The sequence below is a fragment of the Podarcis muralis genome, chromosome 5, assembly GCF_964188315.1.
Source record: "Podarcis muralis chromosome 5, rPodMur119.hap1.1, whole genome shotgun sequence".
Lineage (NCBI taxonomy): Eukaryota > Metazoa > Chordata > Lepidosauria > Squamata > Lacertidae > Podarcis > Podarcis muralis.
This window is the reverse complement of record NC_135659.1, coordinates 3,017,457-3,040,897: the sequence shown is the minus strand read 5'-3', so window position 1 is coordinate 3,040,897 and position 23,441 is coordinate 3,017,457. Positions and strand designations below refer to the sequence as shown.

At 44.3% G+C, this 23,441-nt stretch overlaps 1 protein-coding gene and 1 long non-coding RNA gene across 9 annotated transcripts in view; one reads left to right on the top strand and one right to left on the bottom strand.

The window, feature by feature from the left end:
• Positions 1–1,092: 1,092 nt before the first annotated feature.
• RGS8 (regulator of G protein signaling 8) overlaps positions 1,093–23,441 on the bottom strand; it is a 44,380-nt gene continuing 22,031 nt past the window's right edge. For 3 of the 6 annotated variants that reach the window (XM_028732238.2, XM_028732243.2, XM_028732241.2), the window contains 4 exons: positions 19,900–20,001; positions 18,126–18,190; positions 6,097–6,263; positions 1,093–4,191 (listed from right to left, as the gene is read on the bottom strand). In XM_028732238.2, coding sequence (XP_028588071.2) covers positions 4,009–4,191; positions 6,097–6,263; positions 18,126–18,190; positions 19,900–20,001 — 517 coding nt within the window. In that variant the 3' untranslated portion in view covers positions 1,093–4,008. Of the gene's footprint in view, positions 4,192–6,096; positions 6,264–18,125; positions 18,191–19,899; positions 20,030–23,441 lie in introns of all 6 variants that reach the window. The other 3 variants (XM_028732242.2, XM_028732240.2, XM_028732239.2) reach the window with 2 other exon arrangements.
• LOC114598510 (uncharacterized) lies at positions 7,869–13,820 on the top strand. Of its 3 annotated transcripts, none has more exons than XR_003707067.2 (4): positions 7,869–8,036; positions 8,663–8,807; positions 10,257–10,407; positions 13,741–13,820. It is a non-coding gene; the product is annotated as an uncharacterized LOC114598510 (long non-coding RNA). The 3 variants fall into 3 exon arrangements; XR_003707068.2 differs by having other exon boundaries at positions 8,660–8,807; XR_013392810.1 differs by lacking the exon at positions 10,257–10,407 and having other exon boundaries at positions 8,660–8,807.

Genomic DNA, 23,441 nt, shown 5'->3' with positions numbered 1-23,441 from the left:
TGCCATTATAAGAGAACAAGGGAGGTGTTCATGGTGAGTTCCGGCAGCTAAGGTAAAAGGTAAAGGACCCCTGGACAGTTAAGTCCAGTCAAAGGCGACTATGGGGTGCAGCGCTCATCTCGCTTTCAGGCTGAGAGAGCCGGCGTTTGTCCACAGACAGATTTCCAGGTCATGTGGCCAGCATGACTAAACCACTTCTGGCGCAACAGGACACTGTGACGGAAGCCAGAGCGCACAAAAATGCCATTTACCTTCCTGCCCCAGCGGTACCTATTTATCTACTCACGCTGGTATGCTTTTGAACTGCTAGGCTGCAGGAGCTGGGACAGAGCAATGGGAGCTCACCCAGTCACAGGGATTCGAACTGCTGACCTTCCAATCGGCCCAAGAGGCTCAGTGGTTTAGATCACAGCACTGAGGGAGCAGAAATGTAATGGGAGAGTAGAATTATTATTTTATCAGTTACAGTGTTTTATATTATTAAATATAGTTGTCCATTTTCCTTTGTAAACTGCTTCCTGGGTTGTTAATAAATATTCTGCTGCATGTGTGGTTCAGCTGTGGAGGCCACCTTAGCAGTTGTCTGAAGCTGCCTCTGCCATTATATGAAATTGCTTAGGAGTTGGCAAATCGACTAAATCATGTTGGAGCACATCTGCACAGCGGTTTCTGAGGAGACCAGACAGGCACCCAGCGCTTTTCCATTCCAGTCCCTGGAGTTCATATTTGCTTAGTGCTTCATCATGATCGTCTGCCTCCAGTTTTGCCTGTCATTCCACACACAGCCTGTTTACCATCAGTCAAGGGAGTCAGGCAGCAGATTTTGGAGTACCATTAAAGGGCAGCAAACTGTCATATATTTAGTTTGGTGCTATGCCACCGTATGGAATGCTGTTTGGGTTTTTATTTTTTATTTTTGCCTCTGACTGGCCTCAAATGTCTTGTGCTATCAAACATCTGGTTTACTGTGTGCCTCTGCTGAAGTTAAAGCTTCAGGAACCAATATGTACTCACCCTTTGTCACCAAGCTGGAAAAGCAAATGCGACAAAATCCATTCTACTTTATGATTCACTTGTTGTCATGGTCAATGCTAGATGCTCAGTGCCATTTTAATGCAGTGTATGCTTTACAGAGACATTGTCAGGTGAGTCTGTGCAAACCTTGAAACGCAAGGAGAGTACAGATTTTTTAATCCAAAAAACGCTACTGCAGGAAGCCACCCCCCGCCCTCTACCACCACAGCATCACATCAGAGCTTGCAATCGGCTGTGTATTGTGCACAGTGTTTGAAGGACACAGCACCCCATGATACCACTGATTCAAAAGCATTTTCAGCCTTGCTCCTTTTTATCATTAGAACCTTGTTTTCTTATTCTTCCTTACATGCCCAGTACAAAGTTTGACCTGAAATATTTGCTCACTGCAGAGCCCAATATCATGACACAGCAGGTGTCTACATAGTCTATTTTAAGCTGTGTTTCTTAGGTAATATACACATAAAACTGTATATCTGCATATACACATAAAACTGAGCATGCTGCTGTATTGGAAGAAGAAAAAAATATGCTGCATTATGTCTAATATCTATATACTCACACACATAAACAGCTCTCCAAGACTAGGATTTTCATCTGGGATAGATTTTCTCCTCTAAACAGGTCCCCTTCAAAGAGGGTCCATATGTCCTCTTATTGTTCACACAGCACCAACATCACTCAGTGAATAATAAATAACAGTCAGTGGTAAGGATGATAAATAGCAGTATGGTGGAGTTCAGTGCCACTTTTATCCATTGGTGCATGGAAGCAGGAAAATGATAATTCTCATTATTGTCTGGCATATTTTGTACAGCTGCCACTTTGGAACTTAGATGGGCTTCCGGTTTCTTTAGGAGAAGCTTTGCAGGTTCAGTTTCTCACACTCATTCCTGCACCACTTTATTTACCCTCCTTCTCTTTCCCACTTTGGTGTGGGAGACATCATATTGCATAGTGCAGTTGCTGGGGAGGAAGGGATTGTGAATGGAGTGAGGAGATGCACCAGGTCATCTGAACTCGTCTTGGGTCTGCTTAAAGCTGGAGCTTTTCACAAAATATAAATCCATTCTGCATACTGAGATGGCAACCTTACCAGGAGATTGGCCATCCTTTTATTTCTTTCTCTTACCACCAGTATCACAGGGGTATTCCTACAGCACAAATTGATAATTGTTTCTACAACACTTGAACAATGTCCCAGAGGGAGCCTAAGAACTAATATGTGAGGGTGCCAGTAAGTTTTAGCATCCTAACATCTAGTTGTAGAGCTAGTTGTATTACTCAAGGGCAGGAGGACCCCAACCCATATATGAAGGAGGTTTCATGTTTTTGGCTTCTTGGAGAATGACCTTTGCCTCTTTATACTGGCAATATGACAAGTGTATTCACAGTTTTTTGAAAGGGCCATCCATGCAATCAAGAAGCAAGAAGACGTGGATTTCAGAAGGAGTATACTGCCCACTCCCTGCTTCTACTTCCCATCTCTGCATGCTGTTCAAATAAACCCAAACCCACCCACCAGTCTTCAGAACAAAGTGGGAGCAGGAGCTTAAAATGCAAAATATCTGAGACTTACAATGACAGTATAATTTAGATGGCTGTATATAGAGGGGCAAGGGATAACACTCAAGGGGCAGAGACTGTTTCAAGATCACATCAATACAAATCCAAGTAAAAAGGAGCTGTGTTGTTCTCTTTTCACATAGGAGCTAACCTGAGTCCTATGCATTATACCACAGCTTTAACTCTCTCGTATGCCCCAGCTCCAACAGCCTATCAGAGTGTTGTCAAAGAAGGTCTTTTCAGTGGTGGCTTCCCAGTCATAGAACTTGATTCCAAGTGAAATCAGGCAAGCCCATCTCTCCTTAATTTTAAATAGACCTTGGGTCATCTTTTTATCATGGACATTGGAGACTAATCTAGGACACTGCTTTTTAGGGTTGAGTTATTTTTCTTTTTTCTGTGGCCTATATAACTTTTGGTGGTACTGGATATTATGTTTGAATGGGTTTTATTGTTGGATTTTATTATGGCTATGTATTGCGAACCTCTTTGGGATGCAGTTTTGCCTTAAAAGCAGTCTCAAAACCTACTGAATAAGGTAAGGAAAATAAATCAACTGCCTGAACATACAGGGAAAAAGAGATGTAGAACCTTCTTGTCAGGGTTTGCCTGGATTTGAATTCAAAACTTTCTTATCAACAGACTGGTTGCCCCTTGTGATAAGTTGTTCTGGGTGGTAAAGCGAAGGGGAAACTGGTTGTACCATCCATCTCAAGCCTCCACTTTGACCCATCCTAAAACAGATTTGGTTTTATTTGGCCAGGCTGTAAATCACTCCAGGCCAAGTCTAGAGCCTTGTCTGTCTTGCCTCTCCATTTTTTAAACATCTGCTGAGGCGTACATCTGCTACCTGCTGGTCTATGTCCTTCTGGCTGACCAGTTACTGCACTTTGACTGTCCTTTCTGCATGGTGCCTTGCGCCTCTGGCCGCTTGCTTCTGGGGCTTCTCAACAAGGCCAGCCTCTGACCCTGCAGGTGCTCTTTCTGGATCGGCTTTGTGGTCCAGCACAGATGACTATTTACCAACTAGCCTAGTGTAGTAAAGGAATTAGGAAGCCTGGCTTCACCACCAGTGAATTCAGCATAAAATGTAGTTCAGATGTTATGTTCCCGAAAACAGCACCACTTACGAAGTGTTTCAGTGTTGTGTGTGTGCATTTGCTAAAGTTAAAAATATAGGTGTCTGCTCACACACACACACACACACAAGGATCCAAAGAGAGCACTGGACTCATGCTGAGAAATGTTTTACACACACACATACAGCCCAACTCTTCATGCTTCTTCCGCTCCCCCTCTCATTCTACTGCTGTTGTAACACCAATGAACTTAATTTCACATACGGAAATGGATTTGGCTGGTGCAGGAAGCTCATGGTATCTAAGGAGGGGAGTCTCCATCTCTGCTCTAGCTGAGCCTCCTCTGGGTTTGAGACAGCAGGTCTGTATACATTTTTGACCTTAGGAACCTGGGGTAAGAGTCTTTTTCCATAAGGCTGTGAATTTTGCCCTGGGCCTGGTCAAAGCACGTTGGTGAGGGCTCCTGTATGTTCCGTCTTGTCACCTCTCGGGTCTGGAAGTCTATGTTCACCTGAGAAAGAAACACAAATGTAATTTGTGCGAGGCAACAGGGGCAATTCTTAACTTCCCCCCGCCCTCCATCCACAATCAAATACAGCATTTTTGTCACACTGTCAAATTTAATTCATCACTTTTGAGCTGAAAAGCAAACCTGGAGTACATTTGGCTCAATGACACATGCGCAGCCATGTAGAATTTCAGCTAGCATTGTCAGCTTTTAATTTTAACCAAACTGGCCAAGGGGTGAGGTAGATTTGGGGGCAAAATCAGGGTGAAACATATTGGGCCAAGTGCAATGGTGGAACTTGCCAGGTGAAAGATGCAGCAAGCTGGATGAGTAGGTTGGCAATGAAAGAACCAAGGCTGGACCACATCTGAGATGCATTGGCTTCTCATATTTATTTTAATACTGATCACCTGACAAACAGGCAGTAGGATCATTAAAATATTGGACATCTGGTAACCCAAGTTTTAGGATCCTTCTCTAGATCAGCAAATTACAGTAATCTCTGAATTGCCTAATCTTTATTGTAATGTCATGAAGCATATTTCTGTGCATATTGGTGCATATTTACTGGGAAGCAAGTCCTGCTGTATCCATGTTATTCCATTCTATCCCTTACAAATATCCTTTGGAACTTGCCATCTATCAAGTTTTAGGTCTGAGTGCATATCTAAACCCAAGTGGCTGTAGCTCATGCCCACTGTATTATGCTGCACCAGAAGATGGGAAGTCAAATGTTCTTGCAACTATACAGTCATGTGGGAAAGACATTGGACTTCTGCTGTGGGCTCGCTTGTGGAGATGAAGCCGAACGCTTCTTTTTCTTAGACATTTTCACGGAGATTCAGCCGCTACTGTTTTCTGCTGTAAATCAGGAAACTCTGAGTCCTTCCCAAGATTAGGGCGTTTGATCTCCTCTCCTGCTGATAAGTAGTTGGTAGATTGAGTCGAGCTGCAGCTAATTAAGGCTTTCTCCGAGACTTTCCAGGGCTTTCTCTAAAACTTTTAGCTTAAACTTTGTGATTATAGTAATTAAGAAAAAAATACTGAGCGATAAAAAATACTAGAACTGATAAAAGCTAATAAAAAGCTGATAAAACTAATAAAAACCGCACAACTGACGCAGAGCTCAAATCAATGCTTCCTCTAACGACGCCCATGTGGAAAAGACTGCGGGTAGCCTTCTTCTCTGCAGAGAGGGATCCCTGAATGGCTGTTAGCTTCTACATCCATCCAACCATGGCTTAGTGCAGGGGTCTGCAACCCGCGGCTCCGGAGCCGCGTGTGGCTCTTTTACACCTTTGCCGCGGCTCCGGGGCAGATGCTAGCGAGGGGAGGAGGCGCATTGTGCGCCCCGACACTCCCCACTGTGGCGGGCGCTGTACTGGCTGCGACATCGCATGGGGGTGGTTTGCATGCGTTAGTCACGCACCGTCCCGACGTCACCTTCCCGCCCGCTGTCAGATTGGACATTAAGGTAAGAAACAATATATGCAGTGTTATATTTGTTTTAAATGTCGCAATGGTTTTGCGGCTCCCAGTTTTTTCTTCTTCGGAAACGGGTCCAATAGGCTCTTTTTGTCTTAAAGGTTGCAGACCCCTGGCTTAGTGGTATGTCCAAACATACCAGTGGTGAGCACACATTGCCTGATTCCCCCCCCCCCCCAGGTTATAAACTGTGGCACTATGTTGTGTATTTTTGTGTTTTTATTCTGTAAACTGCCCTGTGAACCTCCGATGAAGGGTGGTATAGAAATAGATACAAACAAACAAACAAATAAATAGACTGAGGTTCCACAAGTGGCCCCCAATCCTAGGAAGAATGGTGAGTGGTGGGTTCTCTTCTGCTCTCCACCACCCTTGTTTCCAAGATTCATCCTGCCAGAATAGCAGTTTCTTGTATCTACTAACCTCTCGTGGTGCTTGCACATCAATAAATTCTTCAAAAATTCTGTGTGCCTTGGAAGCCAGCTTGGCGGTGGACCGTGTCTTTTTGAACTCCTCGCAAGCCAGCCAGAATTCCAGGTTCTCTTCACTGAACTCAGTCTTTAGGAATGCACGAAACGCAGCCACTCCATCTGAAAAAGGGGAAACTGTTTAAGGCTTGAATGTGTGAACCATTTTCAGTTTTTAGGGGTTTGTTGCTGTTGTTCCATTCGAATGAAATGGAACCATAGGTTCCACCTAACAACCATAGGTAGGGTACCAACATTTTGCAATTCATCTACAAAATGATGTTTGGGCTTCCCCCCTCAGTATTTCATTTTGTGCAGCATATTTTTAAGGAGATAAATGCATCATGGAAAGCCCAGTTGGGGTGTGAGCATTCTGGAGACACACACGCTAAAATTTGGTATGAGAGTGGGGAATTGTAGTGCCATTCAGCTCCTCCTGCTAGCACTAGACTTCAGGTCCAGCTTTTTATGTACTGTTGTTCCTATGAAGCATCTTGAAGCAATTTCACAGTCCAGTGAAAACATATATAAAACAAATGCATATATAAAAAGAGTTCCAACAGTTGTATATATAAACAATTCATATCCGATGCAAATACCAAATGCAATAAATGCTGGGAGTGCAGCAATTTTAAAACTTTGTACCATCAGGGAACCCTTTATATTATTTACTCATGTATTTAAAAGATCTGTAATTCACCTTTCTTCAATTAACTCATCAAGGCAACTTGTCTGCTGAGGAATTCCCATGTGTGTTGCAGAAGAGCTTGCAAAATATTTTATTGTGATTGCTAATCATACACTTGGGCCAAAGCAGACATGAAACTAAATGCATCACTGGAATTGTCTTTTATCCCCCCCCCCCCAGTTAATAGGTGTTTCTCACCCCCACCCCACTGTCTTCTCACTGAGACTGTAATGTGTTGGGGCGGGATTAACCTTCTCATTCTCCACTGCAGTTTTGATAGGACCCCATTACTAGCCCAGAGAAGGAGAGCTCCCGCTTGGGTCAAGGGTGGAAAGGATTGAAGTCCCTTTTGCAGTGTACCTGTTAACTACTGTATATGTATTTTGTAAAAAGAGAGCAATTTTAAGTGAGATTAGTGTCGTGTCCAGTTTAGCCCTCTGTTCACACCATGGCTACCAGCTAAGCTTTTGGTCTCATCACCAATAACAGTAATGATGGGGTAGCTCTCTTCCAAGGAGACTTGTGTGCCATTTTTACTACCTCACTGAGGAACTCCCGAGAAACCTGTTGAGCTGCCTCGAGTCCACGTTGTTACAGAACAAGGGTGGCTAACCAAATAGCTTCATTCATTCTTGGTCTAAACCCTGGATCCAGCAAGTGTTAGAATTTAATCAAGGCTTGAGGTGTTAAACTGGGTGCCAGACCCCTCTAATCCCTGGATCCTTCAAGTGTTAAAAACTAATCAAGTCAAGCCAGCCTCTTGGTAAGGTGTAAGGAGAACAAAAAAAAGGACTCCTTAAAAACAAATGCTTCCTTGCATTAAAAACTCTCTGTAAATGGAAAACCAGCACACAGGCAAAGAGTTGGACTAGAACTTTTCATACAGGGGCATCTAAAGAGGGGTTTTGTGGGGTAGGGGGAGTTTAATGAGGGAGTGTTTAGAAAAGGTATCTCCTCCTAAGTGCCATAGCATGGGTTGCCGGTGCCTGGGGCCGCACAGAGCGGGTGGGTGGGTGGGAGAGAGTAAAACGGATGGAGCATACATGCACATTCAACTGCCTAACGGTGTCCGTATCACCCAGTAGATGGCAGCTGCAGAGATAAGAAAAGAAGAGTCGTTTCATTGCCTGGAGAAGTCACTTCCGGATTTGCATGGAGAAGCCATTTTCAATGGACCCCAGCTTACAGAAGCACTCAGCTATGCTGAGGTAGAACTGGCTGCTCAAATTTTGCGCCCCCTAACAATTTTGTGCCCTGGGCAACCACCCCTGTGCCCCCCATGCTACGCCACTGCTTCTCCCCCTCTGTATTCAGAAACTGTATAGTCCACTCAATCACCACAGCATCCCATCACGTTGTGTGGCACGTGCAGGGCCAGGCAACCATGACTACCCCTCAAGGTTTGAATTGAAATGCAGCATAGGAGAGGACTGGGGAAACAGCTCTCTGCACTCCATAGGACTAAACTGCCCTGCTCATAATAAGCTCATGACAGAGGACATATTTCTCGTTGTATTTAAACAGCCACGTCTCCAAGGCCTCTGAATGAGCTTCTGGTTGAATGGGAGTTTATGCCCAGGTATACCATTTGCAACCCATCAGCTATTTAGGACACATTTATAATCTCTATTTATGCATGAGGGTGATCATCCTCTTTCTAATCATTACCACTTTCATAAAGATTGGCAGAGGAGAGCACAATGTGCTTGCTGCTGGCTTTAGGTAGTTAGTGAAAGTGCCCTTATCTCTTCGGTGCTTAGTAACTGTGCCAGGGTATCTTGGGTTATATGTTATAAATAGAGAGGCACTATTGTTTGCCTTTGCTGCTCAGTAGGAGAGTACTTTGGAGGCAACAGTCTTCTGTAAGAGAACAGTCCCCTGGAAGAATCCTCTTATCTGAAGAGCTGTCCGGTCCAAGGCTTATATTAAGATAATGAAACCTAAGAAGGAGAGTGTTGACGTTTCCCATCAGTAGACAGGTATGCATGTCGCTATGGGGAAATGTATTGTATTTCTATTTAAATTATAATAGTTATGTCTGAATCTGCATCTATGCATAAAATAAGCACATTCAAATTTTATGCAAATTGTTGTCCTCTTTACAGCAGTCACTAAATATGATGACCCTGATCCAATTAAAATTAGCTCTGGTTCCCAGAGAGGTAGTAAATCTGTGTCTGGCCAGTGCAACTATTAAGAGTATTGGAGGAAGGATTAAACCAGTTATCTTGACCCATTTCAAATCCAGCTTCCACTCTGCTTTTGGCACTAGGATGGCTTTGGTTCCTCTTGTTGATTACTCGTATCAGGAGATGGTGTCCCTGTTTATTCTCCTTGATGTCTCAGTGGCTTTTGATACCATTAACCATGGTATCCTCCTGGCTCAGAAGATTGGGGTTGGAGCCATGGTGATACAGTGGTTCTGCTCCTACCTTCTCTAGAGAATAGCATTGGGTGACAAAGGCTCAGTACCATGGCAGTTGTACCAAGGGCTGCAAATGCCCCATCTTGTCCCCAGTGCTTCTTAACATCCATATGAATCTGTTGAGTGCTGTCACCAATAGATTTGGGGTTTGGTGTCATCATTATGTGGATGACACTGGGCTCACTCACTCTATATGCCATCTGGACCCAGTGAAGCTGGATTGGTGCTGTATCGGTGCCTTAAAGTGGCAACGGGCTGGATGAGAGCCAAAAAACTGAATCAGAATATGTTGTTGTAGGCACTGTCTTATGTCAAGGAAGGTCTTGGTGGATATTTAGGAAGTGCCAAATACGTTCCTAAGCCGCTCCAGGCTGAATCATTTGCCAACACTTGTCTACTCCCTGACGTAGTGACCTTGAGCTCAATATAGCACAGAGTGTGTCTGGTGGCCCTGAATAGCTTGGAGTTTTGTTAATGGCAGCAGCAGGCTAGCATGCACTTGTGCATTAAGACAAGCAGATAACATGAGAATGCTCCCTTCATCTGCCCCACAATTCTCTGTCAACCTTTTGTGTTTTAGAATCGCTGGTTTGTTTTGAAATTCCGTGACTCCTTGTAAGATATTATAGGTATGGGTCACTTTTAATATTCTGAGACACTGTGGTTTAGAACCAACATTAAGTCCTGTGCTTTCTTCCTACATATGATCCAAGTTCTCATTTTTTTATCTCAAGGTCTATCCACTGCAAACAAAGCCCACTGTTTACAGAGGTAACCTGGGAAGTAGCAAAAACCTCACTTCATTAGGGAGCTATGTTATTACTAGCCTTGGTTTTTCCAATCCCATAGCTTTCTTAGCATTTGCCTTTGGGGAATGAGCCCCCCCCCTTAATAATAAATGTAAACAGCTTTTTATCATGTGTTCACATGTGTTCCTTTCCCTTCTCTTCCAATGTCTGCTCTCAGACATCCTCGCTATTTACACTGACTTTTGCGGAAACAGGCTGCTTGCCAGAGGACGTGAGAAACTGAGCAGACTTGGCCAGAAGCTCTTATGAAAGAAGAGCATTTTCTCATGATGGATATGCTGAGGAAGACCTCTTTGCCCCAGAAAGTAACCTAGAGGAAGCAGAGGGCAAGATAAGCAGCTGGAGGTAAAAGATCCCACACAGACCTCTGACTAGCCTCCTGCTCTCAGTTAACTCAGTAGCTGTGCAAAGAAACTAAATTGTGGGAAAGGGAGTGATGCTTGGGTGCTAATCCCCAGACATTCAACTCCCGAGTCTCTCTCTCTCTCTCTCTCTCTCTCTCTGTTGCATGTCCCATCACATACATGACTACCTCCTCCTCTCTCCTGCAGTGACATCTAATAGTCCAAAATGTGTAATGCAGTGTCATTGTGCTGAATCATATCATGGTGATTCTACCCAGAGGTGTAGCTCTGGGGAGCAGGGGAGCTGTGTGAACCTACATTTTGCTCCGGAATTGGCAAGCCCACACATTCAGTGATTGAGCTTGCACTTGGATGTGGCATGTAGAATCATAGAATCATAGAATCATAGAATCATAGAGTTGGAAGAGACCACATGTAAACCCAGTGGCGTAGCGTGGGTTGTCAGCACCCGGGGCAAGGCAAGTAATTTGCGTCCCCTAACCTGTGGATTTGCCCTAACCCCAGATGTTGCGCCCAGTGCGGCCGGCCCCCCCTGCACCCCCCACGCTACGCCACTGTGTAAACCAGTCAGTGCTTTAAAAACTGGGATGAGTATTTGACTTTTCAATGACACTTGCATTGGTATTTTGAATCCTGGCAGCCACTCAAAACTAACAAAGTTTTAGCATCACCAGATCTGTGGTTATAATGGGAATTTCCAATAATGTTTTTAATGGGGAGATTTAGTAATGAATCTGAGGGGTGGGAGAGAGAAAGTGGAATTGCCAAAGGGCATAGGAGTCGCATGACACACATCAGAGACAGAGGGAGAGAGGGAGGGCAAGAGGAGGAAATCTTCCCAAAGCAAGCCAAGGCAATTGAAAGCACGCAGGGTTTTTCCATATCTTGACAGTTGCAATCAGACTGAGGATTTAAGGACAGTCCACCCTGCTAGATGTTGGACAAATGATAAACCACATACCCAGCCCTGTGAGGGATGCAGTGCAAGATATGTTCTTGTTTTGTGTCTCTTCCAGCATTCTGTCAAAAGGAATCTTCATCTGTCTAGCCAGACCATCTCTCCTGGGCAAGAAATATACAGGGAAGAACAAGTCCTCTCCCTCTGTTCATGGTCACTTCTCTCTCTTCTTCTCCCCTACCTCTTCCTTATAGAATCATAGAATCATAGAGTTGGAAGAGACCACAAGGGCCATCGAGTCCAACCCCCTGCCAAGCAGGAAACACCATCAGAGCACTCCTGACATATGGTTGTCAAGCCTCTGCTTAAAGACCTCCAAAGAAGGAGACTCCACCACACTCCTTGGCAGCAAATTCCACTGTCGAACAGCTCTTACTGTCAGGAAGTTCTTCCTAATGTTTAGGTGGAATCTTCTTTCTTGTAGTTTGGATCCATTGCTCCGTGTCCGCTTCTCTGGAGCAGCAGAAAACAACCTTTCTCCCTCCTCTATATGACATCCTTTTATATATTTGAACATGGCTATCATATCACCCCTTAACCTCCTCTTCTCCAGGCTAAACATGCCCAGCTCCCTTAGCCGTTCCTCATAAGGCATCATTTCCAGGCCTTTGACCATTTTGGTTGCCCTCCTCTGGACACGTTCCAGTTTGTCAGTGTCCTTCTTGAACTGTGGTGCCCAGAACTGGACACAGTACTCCAGGTGAGGTCTGACCAGAGCAGAATACAGTGGCACTATTACTTCCCTTGATCTAGATGCTATACTCCTATTGATGCAGCCCAGAATTGCATTGGCTTTTTTAGCTGCCGCGTCACACTGTTGGCTCATGTCAAGTTTGTGGTCAACCAAGACTCCTAGATCCTTTTCACATGTACTGCTCTCAAGCCAGGTGTCCCCCATCTTGTATTTGTGCCTCTCATTTTTTTTGCCCAAGTGCAATACTTTACATTTCTCCCTGTTAAAGTTCATCTTGTTTGTTTTGGCCCAGTTCTCTAATCTGTCAAGGTCGTTTTGAAGTGTGATCCTGTCCTCTGGGGTGTTAGCCACCCCCACCCCCCCAGTTTGGTGTCATCTGCAAATTTGATCAGGATGCCCTTGAGTCCATCATCCAAGTCGTTGATAAAGATGTTGAATAAGACCGGGCCCAAGACAAAACCCTGTGGCACCCCACTAGTCACTCTTCTCCAGGATGAAGAGGAACCATTGATGAGCACCCTTTGGGTTCGGTCAGTCAGCCAGTTACAAATCCACTGAGTGGTAGCATAGTCAAGACCGCATTTTACCAGCTTCTTTACAAGAATATCATGGGGCACCTTGTCAAATGCCATGCTGAAATCAAGGTAGGCTACATCCACTGCGTTCCCTTCATCTACCAGGCTTGTAATTCCTTATTTCTCAGACCAGGATTTAGCATCCAAGAAGCTATTATTTGTCCTCAGGTGTATGAACACAGAACAGATAACAAATTACAGCATGAGAATAAACTCACAGAGACGTGATCATCTTGATGACTGCAGCAGCAAGTGATGACCAGCATGTGTGAAACAGCCTTTACAAGCCAATCCCCAGGGACAGACCTTTATCATCAGTTCAAATGCAATTCTGTTCTGGGTCATGCTATCCAGCAGTGCCAAGCAAAGAGAGATTTTCTTTCTAGCCCCTTTCTCTGGAATGGACATCCTTTTCACACCTACATTTTACAAAGCATCTAGATGATGCTGTTGTCAGCCTGCTGTATCCCACTAGTTTCTGTGTCATCCTCCCATGTTTTCTTCAGGCCTGATTTGTGGCAATTTTTAGAAATAAAGGATAATTGCAGCACTGACCTGTCCAGTGTGGATGGACTTGGCAAAGCACTATTGAGGTTTTTAAAGGATCCTTTGCAGATACTGTCTGCCTGAAAATACAACTCATTTTATTGCTTCCTGTGGAGCATAGGTGGAGAATAAGTGGTTAACATATTTTAAAATGACCCAGTGTCAGTTTCTCTTTCCACGGTGGGTGGGTGCAGGATTGCTACCAGTGTTTCCTCTCATTATTGTCATTGCCCTGCACTAGACATCCTCAGGTGCAGAGTCCTCATACAGCAGTAGCCCTGAGCAGGAGATGGGTGTGCTTCCTGATCCTAAATACCTGGCAGATACATAAAAAGGGCACCAGCTTTTGCAGCATTCAGAAGGCAGGGGGTTAATCATGACTACCTAATCCACACTACCTAATGCTAACACTTGCTCCAGGCCTACGCTGAGGCAACTTGCTCTTTCTGTCTCAGCTGTGGGATGACTATTCCAGCTGCGAACCTACTAAACTCTGCATTAACACCTTGATCCTTGACCAACATCCTGATCTTCTCTTAGTTTCCAGGCTGTTTCCAGAGGCCAACCAGTTTCCATCTTGCCTGGGCTTTCACCTCCTCTTCTAGTTGAGGACTGCAATGGATATTTGGCCAGTCCCAGTAACAACAACTGATCTTGTTTTTGAAAAGCTGGTTAGCTTTGCCACCAAGACAGGAAACGGATTGAAATACTTGTTTGCAGATCTCAAAACAGTGTTCACTTCACAGACACCTACAGCTAGGGCAAAAATAGGCTTGCTTTAAAGGAAGACGGCCAAGTATAACAGCCCATGTTTATCAGCATATTTTTCCGGTACCTCTCTTTTCACAACTGGGTTATTCCTCTGCTTCTCCTCTTCCTTTCTTTGCTACTTTAAGTTAGGAGTATGCTGGAAAAAAGTACTGCTTCTCTCTACCACCCACCCCCCAAAAAACCATTCTCCATCAATTAGTAAGAAAAGAAATTGCATTCAAATACGGTATTATAAAAGGGGAGAGAAAATTTCAGAGGAATTCTCATGGGTGGGGTGCAGGGTTTTTGATGCACTTACTTTACTCTTGAGAGGGCTGGTGGTGTTTGTGAGTACCCTTTCTTTCTTTCTTTCTTTCTTTCTTTCTTTCTTTCTTTCTCTCTCTCTCTCTCTCTCTCTCTCTCTCTCTCTCTCTCTCACTGGCAGACACAATCCGGTGCTCCCACCACACTACCCACCCCTGCCCTGTTCAGTTAAGCTGTAGCAGTGCCAGTGTTGGAAGAGCAGATCCATGGCTTTGTCCCACCACACGGGCCATTATGACGTCTCACCAGTGGTCTGTACTCTGCAGTCCTCCCAGGTGCCCACACTTCAACCAAGTCCAGGGGGAGGCATAGTGAGGTGTGTCCTCTCAGGGGGATTTTTCAGTACAGGAGCCAGGAAGATGACAGAGTACTGGGGGAACATTTGCCGGGACACCCAAACCACCAGCAGCCACCTCGAAATGATAAACTAGGCTCAAAACCCTGCATCTCATGAAATTCTAAAGTGTTCTGAGAACGAGGCAGAAAAATGGAGGCCTCTTTCAAAGAGGGAGAAAGCTTTTGATTAACTGGAGGACAGCACAGCTGAAGGTTGCATTTTAAAAGACTATTTGAATCACACCAGGCTCCTAACTTTGTTCCCTAGAATGCTGCCTCATCTTGGTTATGTTCTAAAATAGTGTTTTGAATCATTAGTCTCCAAGGGTTTTCCCCTGGAATGTTGGACTGCCCTGGGAATCTCTGTTGCAATGCATTTTCGGCTTTGGTTGTACCACTGTCACAGACACTTATTGCTGTGATGTCACTATTTTCTGCGCCATAGCTTCCCACTCTGGATTTTTACACGCATTTTTAATGGATATTTGTTTGGTAATCATTTGCAGCTGATTGCATCCCACTGGAACAGCCTACTGCAAGAGAGTGTAGTCATGCAAAATTCAAAATTGGCTATAAGAAGCTACCTTAGACGGAATCATACTACTGGTTCTCTAACCCTGTGGTTGTAGCTTTCCAAAGCTTCAGGAAATAAGTCCATCCCCACCTCCAGCAGTCTGGCTACATGAGATTATTTAATCCATCAAAGTATCCTCCTCCCCTAGAGCAATACTCCACTATTTTAGCCGTTTTTCTTCTCTTTGAAATTTCACTCTGTACTGCGCACTGGGGTGTGTAACTCTTGCATTTGAAACACACAGCAGGGGCATTTGTTCTGCAGCAAGGTCCCACCTTTTCCATTATGTGAGTGTGCTTTGGAAAGGAGGCGTGATATAGAAACAATCCCTGCAGCTAGCTAGAGCAACATACTGCAAGCTCTGAAAGGTAAAAGCTACAGGATATATCCTGTATCAGGAGAAATCTGAACATTCCCAGTGTGATATGTCAGTGAAACAGAACAATATTTTCATGACTAGAGCTGGGATAATTCATTGGTTATAAGTGAGAGAAAGCATGTTGATTATACGGTGTTGGAGATTTTATATAAAGTTTATATGAAAATTGCAGATTGTGGGTTCCCCACCCCAACATAAATTATATTGTGTAACAACTGAAATAAGTAGCTTTTTCTTACTGAGCAGTGTGGGCGGAGATCTGCAGCCTACATTAGAGACTTGAATGCCCAATTCCCATTCGTTTTAATTAACTTGTTAGGCAGTTTTGAAAAATCTCAAAGCTCATCGTTAAAGCTGGAATTGAAGGGACTGTTGCAGAAAGCCAGACTCAGGTTGCAGGAGGATACCCATTCTCACCAGATATAACAGCAGATATGAGACAGCTGTGAAAAAGATGTCCCTGTTTCTAACTCTCCCCTGTAATGGCCAACAAAACTGGTTGCATATTATGGTGTCATCATGCTGCGAGCCACCCAGTCCTGTCAATTGCTGTGAAACTGGAAAGGCACAGAAAATCTCCTTGCACAGTGTCTGTCACACAGTGTCTGTCACACAATGAATTTCACTAAACATGATGCAAGGTAGAGGTAGGTGATATATCAATATATCGTCCAAAACCAGTTTGAAGTCTATATCGTGATATCAGTTTCATAATTTTTGACCTGGCAATATATCATGATGTGTGTGTGTGTGTGTGTGTGTGCTATGCAAAAATCACAATGTGGGAAAAACTGTGAAACCAGCCAATGCCTCTACGCAGATCCATCCTTATTTCAGACATCATGATATATTGGTATATCACAATGTTTAGCCGGTGATGGATTGCGATGTTCAAAGCCAAATATCACTCAGCCCTAATGCAAGGGAGGGCAGAGTTAATGCCAAACTAGACATATCTTCACCCTATTCTCCTATAAATCAGGGCAGGGGTGTGTGGATCTAATTTTTATAGCTAAAGGGACATGATAGTGAGAAGAACCGAACCCTCCCCTTCCTCACCAGCGTATGAGCCACTGCATACCATATATGAACATGTTCTGAGGAGAAAAGTGCTCAGAGTGATGGGCAGAGCAATCCTAACTCTGGCCAGTGAGCAATAGGGCAGAACGGAGCGGAAGACCCACCGCTGCATCCAAAGCCCTTCCATCCCATAATGACACACTTAAGCTGGCTGCTGCCAGAAGGAATGCTATCAGCAGTAGCTTTCTGACCAACCATGCTTTTGACGGGTGCAGAGGGGACCTATGGACACTGAACCCCCACAACCAGCTGAGGGACATCTCCAGTCAATCCTACCTTGCTGCAGCAGGCTGAGTTAGGGAGCTAAGATTGCATCCAAAGTGTGGGAAAGTAAAGCATGGGAGTTGGGGAAGGATCCACTCCCTTTACCATAATGCCTTTCAGAATTAGCACCCAGGAATTTTCTCCCCACCCTCTACTTTACAAGATACATGAGCTAACACATATGTCTGCCACTGTCACATATAGTATGCCCCCCTAGATATGCAGAGATCTAAAACTACATGAAGGCGCCTGGAGAAGAGATGACATGATAGCCATCTCCAAATATTTGAAGGACTGTCATGTAAATGGTGGAGCAGATTTGTTTTCTGTTGCTGAAGAACAACCTTTCTCAATCTTGGGTCCCCAGATGTTGTTGGACTACAACTCACATCCCTAGCTTGCCGGATCAGTGGTCAGGAATGATGGAAGTTATAGTCCAACATCTGGGGACCCAACGTTGAGAAGGTCTGCTCCCGAGAGTAGGACCCAATTCTTTTACGAGAAAGGAGGCTTGAACTAAACATTGGGAAGAACATCCAAAAAGTACAATTTGCTTGACAGTGGAAGACACACTTGCCTCGGAAGGTGGTGGTGGAGACTCTTTGGTTAGGGTTGTTTTTAAAGCAGAGGCTGGTTGGTGACCTACCAAGGATGCTATAGCAGTGGAGAGTGGACTACATCACATGAGAGGTCACTTCCAACACTCATGTTTCTTTTGGGGTGTGCAAGGCCTTTGAAGATGCACAAGTGAGATGCACAATTTTTGCCACTTGGAGATGTTGCCAGCATGGGACATAATACAAAATAAATGTCAAACTTATTTTCTTCCTTTATATTCACATAACAAGAGTTGATCTAAGGGAAAGCCAATTGAAGACTCTCCTGTGAAAACCATCCAGGTGTACAACCCAGGATACCTCTTAAGCAGTGCTTTTTTCGGGGGGGGGGTACGCAGGGGTACGCATACTCCTAAACATTTTGTGAATCTAAGTTTGACCTCATTGAGGGGCAGTATTTCTATGAGTAGGGAAATGCGAGTGCCCCTAAATATTTTTTTTAGGGAAAAAGCGCTGCTCTTAAGAGAACTGGATCCCACTCCCACTGGAGGCCTGTTACAAAGCAGTTAACAAGTAAACCTTGTCAGTCATTAAATAATTAGTGAATTGATAAGGTTGGAGGGCAAAGAATAGATACCAGGAGGAATGCAATTCTACTCACATTTATGGGACAGAAGGACATCAAAAGAATCTGCCCATCTTGTAGCTTCTTCTGTTGATAATCTCCTGTGACAAAGTAGGGGGCAGTTAGGGTCAGTGAGCATTGCTGCAAGTGAGAAATGGGGATTGAGGAGTGTATACCAAGGCAGCCCAAAACCTGGCAGAATTTGCAATATTATATGGCCTAAACAACTTGTGCAAAATTACAGAGCAGCTAATTTTCTGTTCTGTATCACCTTCTTTGTACAGGCATTAGAGTTCTTTTAAAAAGTATCTTGAATGTTGGAAAAGATTGGCGAATGTTGGAATAGATTGGAATAGATTGGACAAAATACAGATATCTTAGACCAGAAGTCCTTCCTCCAGGTGGGGTAACTGTGCTGGTGGTGCACTCCCCTACTCCAGGTAACTTGTAGTTAAGTATGCAAGGAGGCATTCTTGTGCATAAGAGTGCTTTTGTTAAAAATGCTTTAAAAAGGCAGGGGGGTCAAATCAGGACCACAGTAATAGGGTAAAGGGTAAGCCCACCCACTGTTTTCTTAATGGAAAATGCCTCCCCTCTGTCCCGGTCTGTTGTTTGCCCCATGAAGGAAAACCTACGTGTCCCATGGGGAAAATAGCAGCTGGGGTAGGGAGATTTTAATCCTAAAAACAGCATGGGGAGAAAACTTAGCCTCCCTCCTCAGCACTATAATTCTGATCTGCTCTTGGCTAAAGCAAGACTGCAATTAATATTGGGGGGTTTTTATGTGGGAGGTTCTAACGCTGACTGTCCCATGTCACATCCAGTTTGTTCTTTAGAGAAGCCCCAAAGCCACCTCTCTGCACTCCCAGACTGCTCCTCTTCCTGCTCCCAGCCAGTTATTGCCCTTTCCCCCGTCTCTGGCAGCGTTGCTTACTCTATCCAGCCAGGCTGACTTCTAACTGGCCTGACTCCAGCATCCTTCTACCATGGCTTGTGCTTCTGGAACAAGCCTCACCAGCCATTGTGGTATGGCGCTTCCAGCAGAGCATACCAAACATCTGGCAGTGTGAGGAGAGAAGGACATTCTGTGCAAGCATGCTTAGAGGCACACACATAAAGAAATGCAAAATGTGAGTGTAGACACACGGATGCAAAGGAGGTCGAGGCTCTGGGCAACTGCCACCTTCTTTTGAAGGAGGTTTCCAGAGTCCACTTCAAATTAAGCACTACACTGTTTGCATCTCATTTATACTGTTTCGCAGCTGTACGTGGCTCACTTCTAATAGAGAACATTCTAACCGAGGCACACCCTAATTCATGGGTAGGCAAACTAAGGCCTGGGGGCCAAATCCGGCCCAATCGCCCACGGAATCATCATGTTTTTACATGAGTAGAATGTGTCCTTTTATTTAAAATGCATCTTTTGGTTATTTGTGGGGCATAGGAATTAATTCATTCCCCCCCCCCAAAAAAAAAAATAGTCCGGTCCCTGACAAGGTCTGAGGGACAGTGGACCAGCCCCCTGCTGAAAAAGTTTGCTGACCCCTGTCCTAATTACAGTATTTCATAAAAGGGTTTCTATTATTGTTGTATGGATTTAAGTTGGTTCCGGCAGAAGAAGGCAATCTATGAAGATTCGGGCTCACTTAGTCCTTCGGCACAAAACCTGTACAATCAATTTTCTTACAGGTTTGAAATCCATGCTGCCAGGTGCAGAAATTTAGAACGGAAGGATTTATAAAATCACCGCAAAGGAAAGCGGAGAACAACACAGAAAAGGAAGAAGGTGGATTGCCTCACCACTACTCACTTTAAAGCCCGGTTGGGTTTGTCTGGAAGGATAGCCGTGAAGTCGCTGCACGAGTCTGATTTGTGAGACAGACATCCCAGGCGAGTCCTCATCCCTCTGTTTCTGCAGTCAGTCATACAAGGCAGGGGAGCAAATGGGAGAAAAGGAGAAGGGATAACAATTAGCAACCCAGCGGGGTCAGACTCTGGGTCCACCTGACTCAACATCCTCTTTCAAGCTTTGGCCAACAAGATGCTACCCAGAGAGCCAGGGTGGTGCAATGCAGGGGTCTCCAACCTTTGAGGGCCATGGGGCACATCTGGAACTTCAAGAGACTTCCTTGAGCGCCAGGCACAAAATGGCAACCGTAGGAGAAAGGCAGAGTGGCTGCCACATCCAAAAGTGCAGAGAGCAGGGAAAGACAGGGCCACCAAGTGATGCAGGCACCTACATCACTTCCACCACATTTGCTCACAGAGAGAAGCCATTTGCACCTTTCCTCTGTTCAGAACAGATGAGAGAGTAGGCATCCGACCTGAAATGTGGGCCTGTTTAGGAGGGGTCTTCATTGTCAGGAAGGTGGAGCCAGTGCAAAGAGGAAAAGGGAACAGCCTCTCATGCATTGTGGATTTGGGAGGGGATATTTACGGAGCCCTTTCACAGGCACCAGAGGAGATGCTAGCGAATGTGCTGGTACCCACAGGCACTATGCTGGGAATCCCTTGAGCATCATAACAAAAATAAGGTCAAAGGAATTTCAGACTGAATGCACACCTTTCTAATCTTTGCGATTCCAGAGACGACCTTGAAGGGGACACAGTCTGACACAGAATACCAGAAAATAGAGAGCTAATTTGCATGTATGCCTATTTTCAACGAATTAAGAGCTAATTAGAACTTATTAAAACTGACTTTTTAAACTTTCCAAGACTATAGGAGTGATCTCCCTTTTGTAAAGAAGATGAATAAACAATTTTGCTTTTTTATTTTATTTTTTAAGTACAGGCCTTTTGAAGTTTATTATTGCAAAAGTTTACTGGATGTACAACCATTAGGCCATTTCATGCCTGTGAATGTAGAGGCAAACTCCAGTTTTCTACTGAAAGCCAAACTGGATGTGTGCATGTTTATAAAACACGCACTTGCCCATTTACCTATAGCACCGCTGGATTTGGGGTGTGCAGGCAGTTCCCCTGCCCAGGGCGCTGAGCCAAGGGGGCACAAAACTGAGAAGATCCATTTGTATCTACAACAAGTGGGCGTTGGTTGTCAGCTGCTTTGGGCACAGGGTCACTGTGGGAAAGCTTCACGTAAATAAACACAGTCAAGAAGGAGAATCATCTTGGCCAGTAAGTCCTCATTCCTTTCTAAGGGCTTGCTAAGAAAACAGCTTGAAAGCCACTGCACTAACGCCATAGTGATTCTCAAACTCCAAAATCTTAATGAAAATTCACCTTGCACTCTTAACTCTCCCCTGAGCCTCAGAGGAATTTGCTTCTGTTAACTTCACTGTGAAACAGCCTGCAAGAGCTTTTCATGACTGCACAGTTAAATATAAAATAACCTTTCTCGATGCCATATGGGAGGCCTCTGCAGAAAGCTTCGGCACTGTCTCCAAGATAATTTCACTGTGCCCACTTCTCCCTTCTGTTATAAACACTCTTGCATGATTTCTATTTATTGAACATTTTAAATGTAATTTTAGAGCAAATCTAAATGTTAGCTGATTAAAATGATTATCTGCTTGGCACCGTGCAACCTGCCCCAGAGCATTTAGCTCCAGTTGAAAAACAGGTGACTCTTTAGCACACCCTAGCATATGACGGAGGAAAAGAAACACCTGTGTTTTACAATATGTGACCCAAGTGAATGAGCAATGCAATCTGAGCCCACTTTCCAACTAAAGAATTTTGAAATAGTAATTAAAAAGAATTTGTTTCTCATCAGCCACAAAAGCATATTTTTAGAGTTCTTAACTAATTGAATAATATTTAGTTTACCGAACTAACAGTGCACAAACCAGTAACAAATCAAAATGGTAGTTTTCAATTTGCTGTCTAACCCAACTGACCTCTCTGTACTTCCCAACAAATCGTCCAGATTATTCAATATTTTGCTGTCATATGCTATATTGCTGTCATATGCTATATTGGCTATATTGATCCTATACTACTTAAGTTTGATATTGCTGTATGCTCATTTCTTTTGAGTATATAATTTTAAAGATTCAGAAAAAGAATGTTTGTTATCTGCCTTTTAATTAACAACATTAATATTTGCATATTAGCAATGTGTAGAGGATACAACATGTAGGGGATAAAATAACTAATACTCAAACAAACACTACCGATCCTTGGCAGCAGGCGTTCCATTTTTATTTCAGTTCCCTACAACTGAAATAACAGCCTCACAAAATAAAAATAAAAAATCCTTAATTCCAATCACCACAAACTAAAACCTGCCTTTCCCAATGAAAACTGTGTTTCCACTCAGCCAAACCTTCAGTGGATTAATCTGCTGATTAACCACTGATTAAAGTGTGCAGTCCTTTTCTGCATATCAGTATACTCGGTCTGACCCTTTCATGTGAATTCATAGCGTCCTGCAAAATAACACAGACATTTACAGAGTGTTAACATTGAGTGGCAATCATGAAAGTAATGAGAGCCATTGCTAGCCAAGTAGGCAGGTAAGCTGAATAATTGTTGCCGGCTTAATGCATCCTGTTCCCTTTAGCAAGAAAGTAGCACACACAGTTCCCCCTACATGGTCTCCTCACAACAGCCCTGTGAGGTAGGCTAGGCTGAGAGATAGTAACTACACAGCAGACGTCATGGCCAAGACAGGATTTGAACCTGTGTCTCCCTTCCCAGTCATGGTCTGGAACTTTAGCCATTACCCCTCCTTTATAAGAAGAAACGCTGCAAATAAGCCAGCTGTGGCCAAAAGGCCAACTGGCACCAAGGCACAGTGATGCAAGCACAATGAGTACAAATGGCCGGCTTATGTTATGAAGACCTGGTAGTTCTTCTCCAAACCTGGGCTTGTTTCACAACTGGAGATGCTTTGGGTATCTTCTGCCCAGAGCTCCTCAACCACCGCCCTTCCTCTAGCAAGCGCTGTGAAAATCTCACAGATCTCTCTCAGTTGAGGCACATGACATGTATCTCTGCAGTGCTGCTTAAACTCCTCAGGTGCCTGAGAGAAAGGCAGTGATGATGCACAGCAGACAGGGAGACTGCGACCAAACAGAGCTTGTGTGGGACCTTGTCATGGAAGGAGCATGGCTGGCAATGGCCAAGATGGGGGAAAGGCAGGGAAAACGTGGGGAGCCAAAGGGGGGAGGGAGGACAAGGCAGGTGGGAATGAGCTTGACATGCTTCCGTTCAGAATTATCTGGAAATAAGGCTATCCCATTTTACCAGCAGCATAAAATGGTAGAGCCCTAAGGTGGCAGAATGGGGTGGTGCTGGTCCTATTCTTTAAAAAGTAGTGAGGTGGCACATCAATGAGAAGATAGATCAGATCTCTCTCTGGCTGGGGGGAGAAACTTTCGAGAGAGG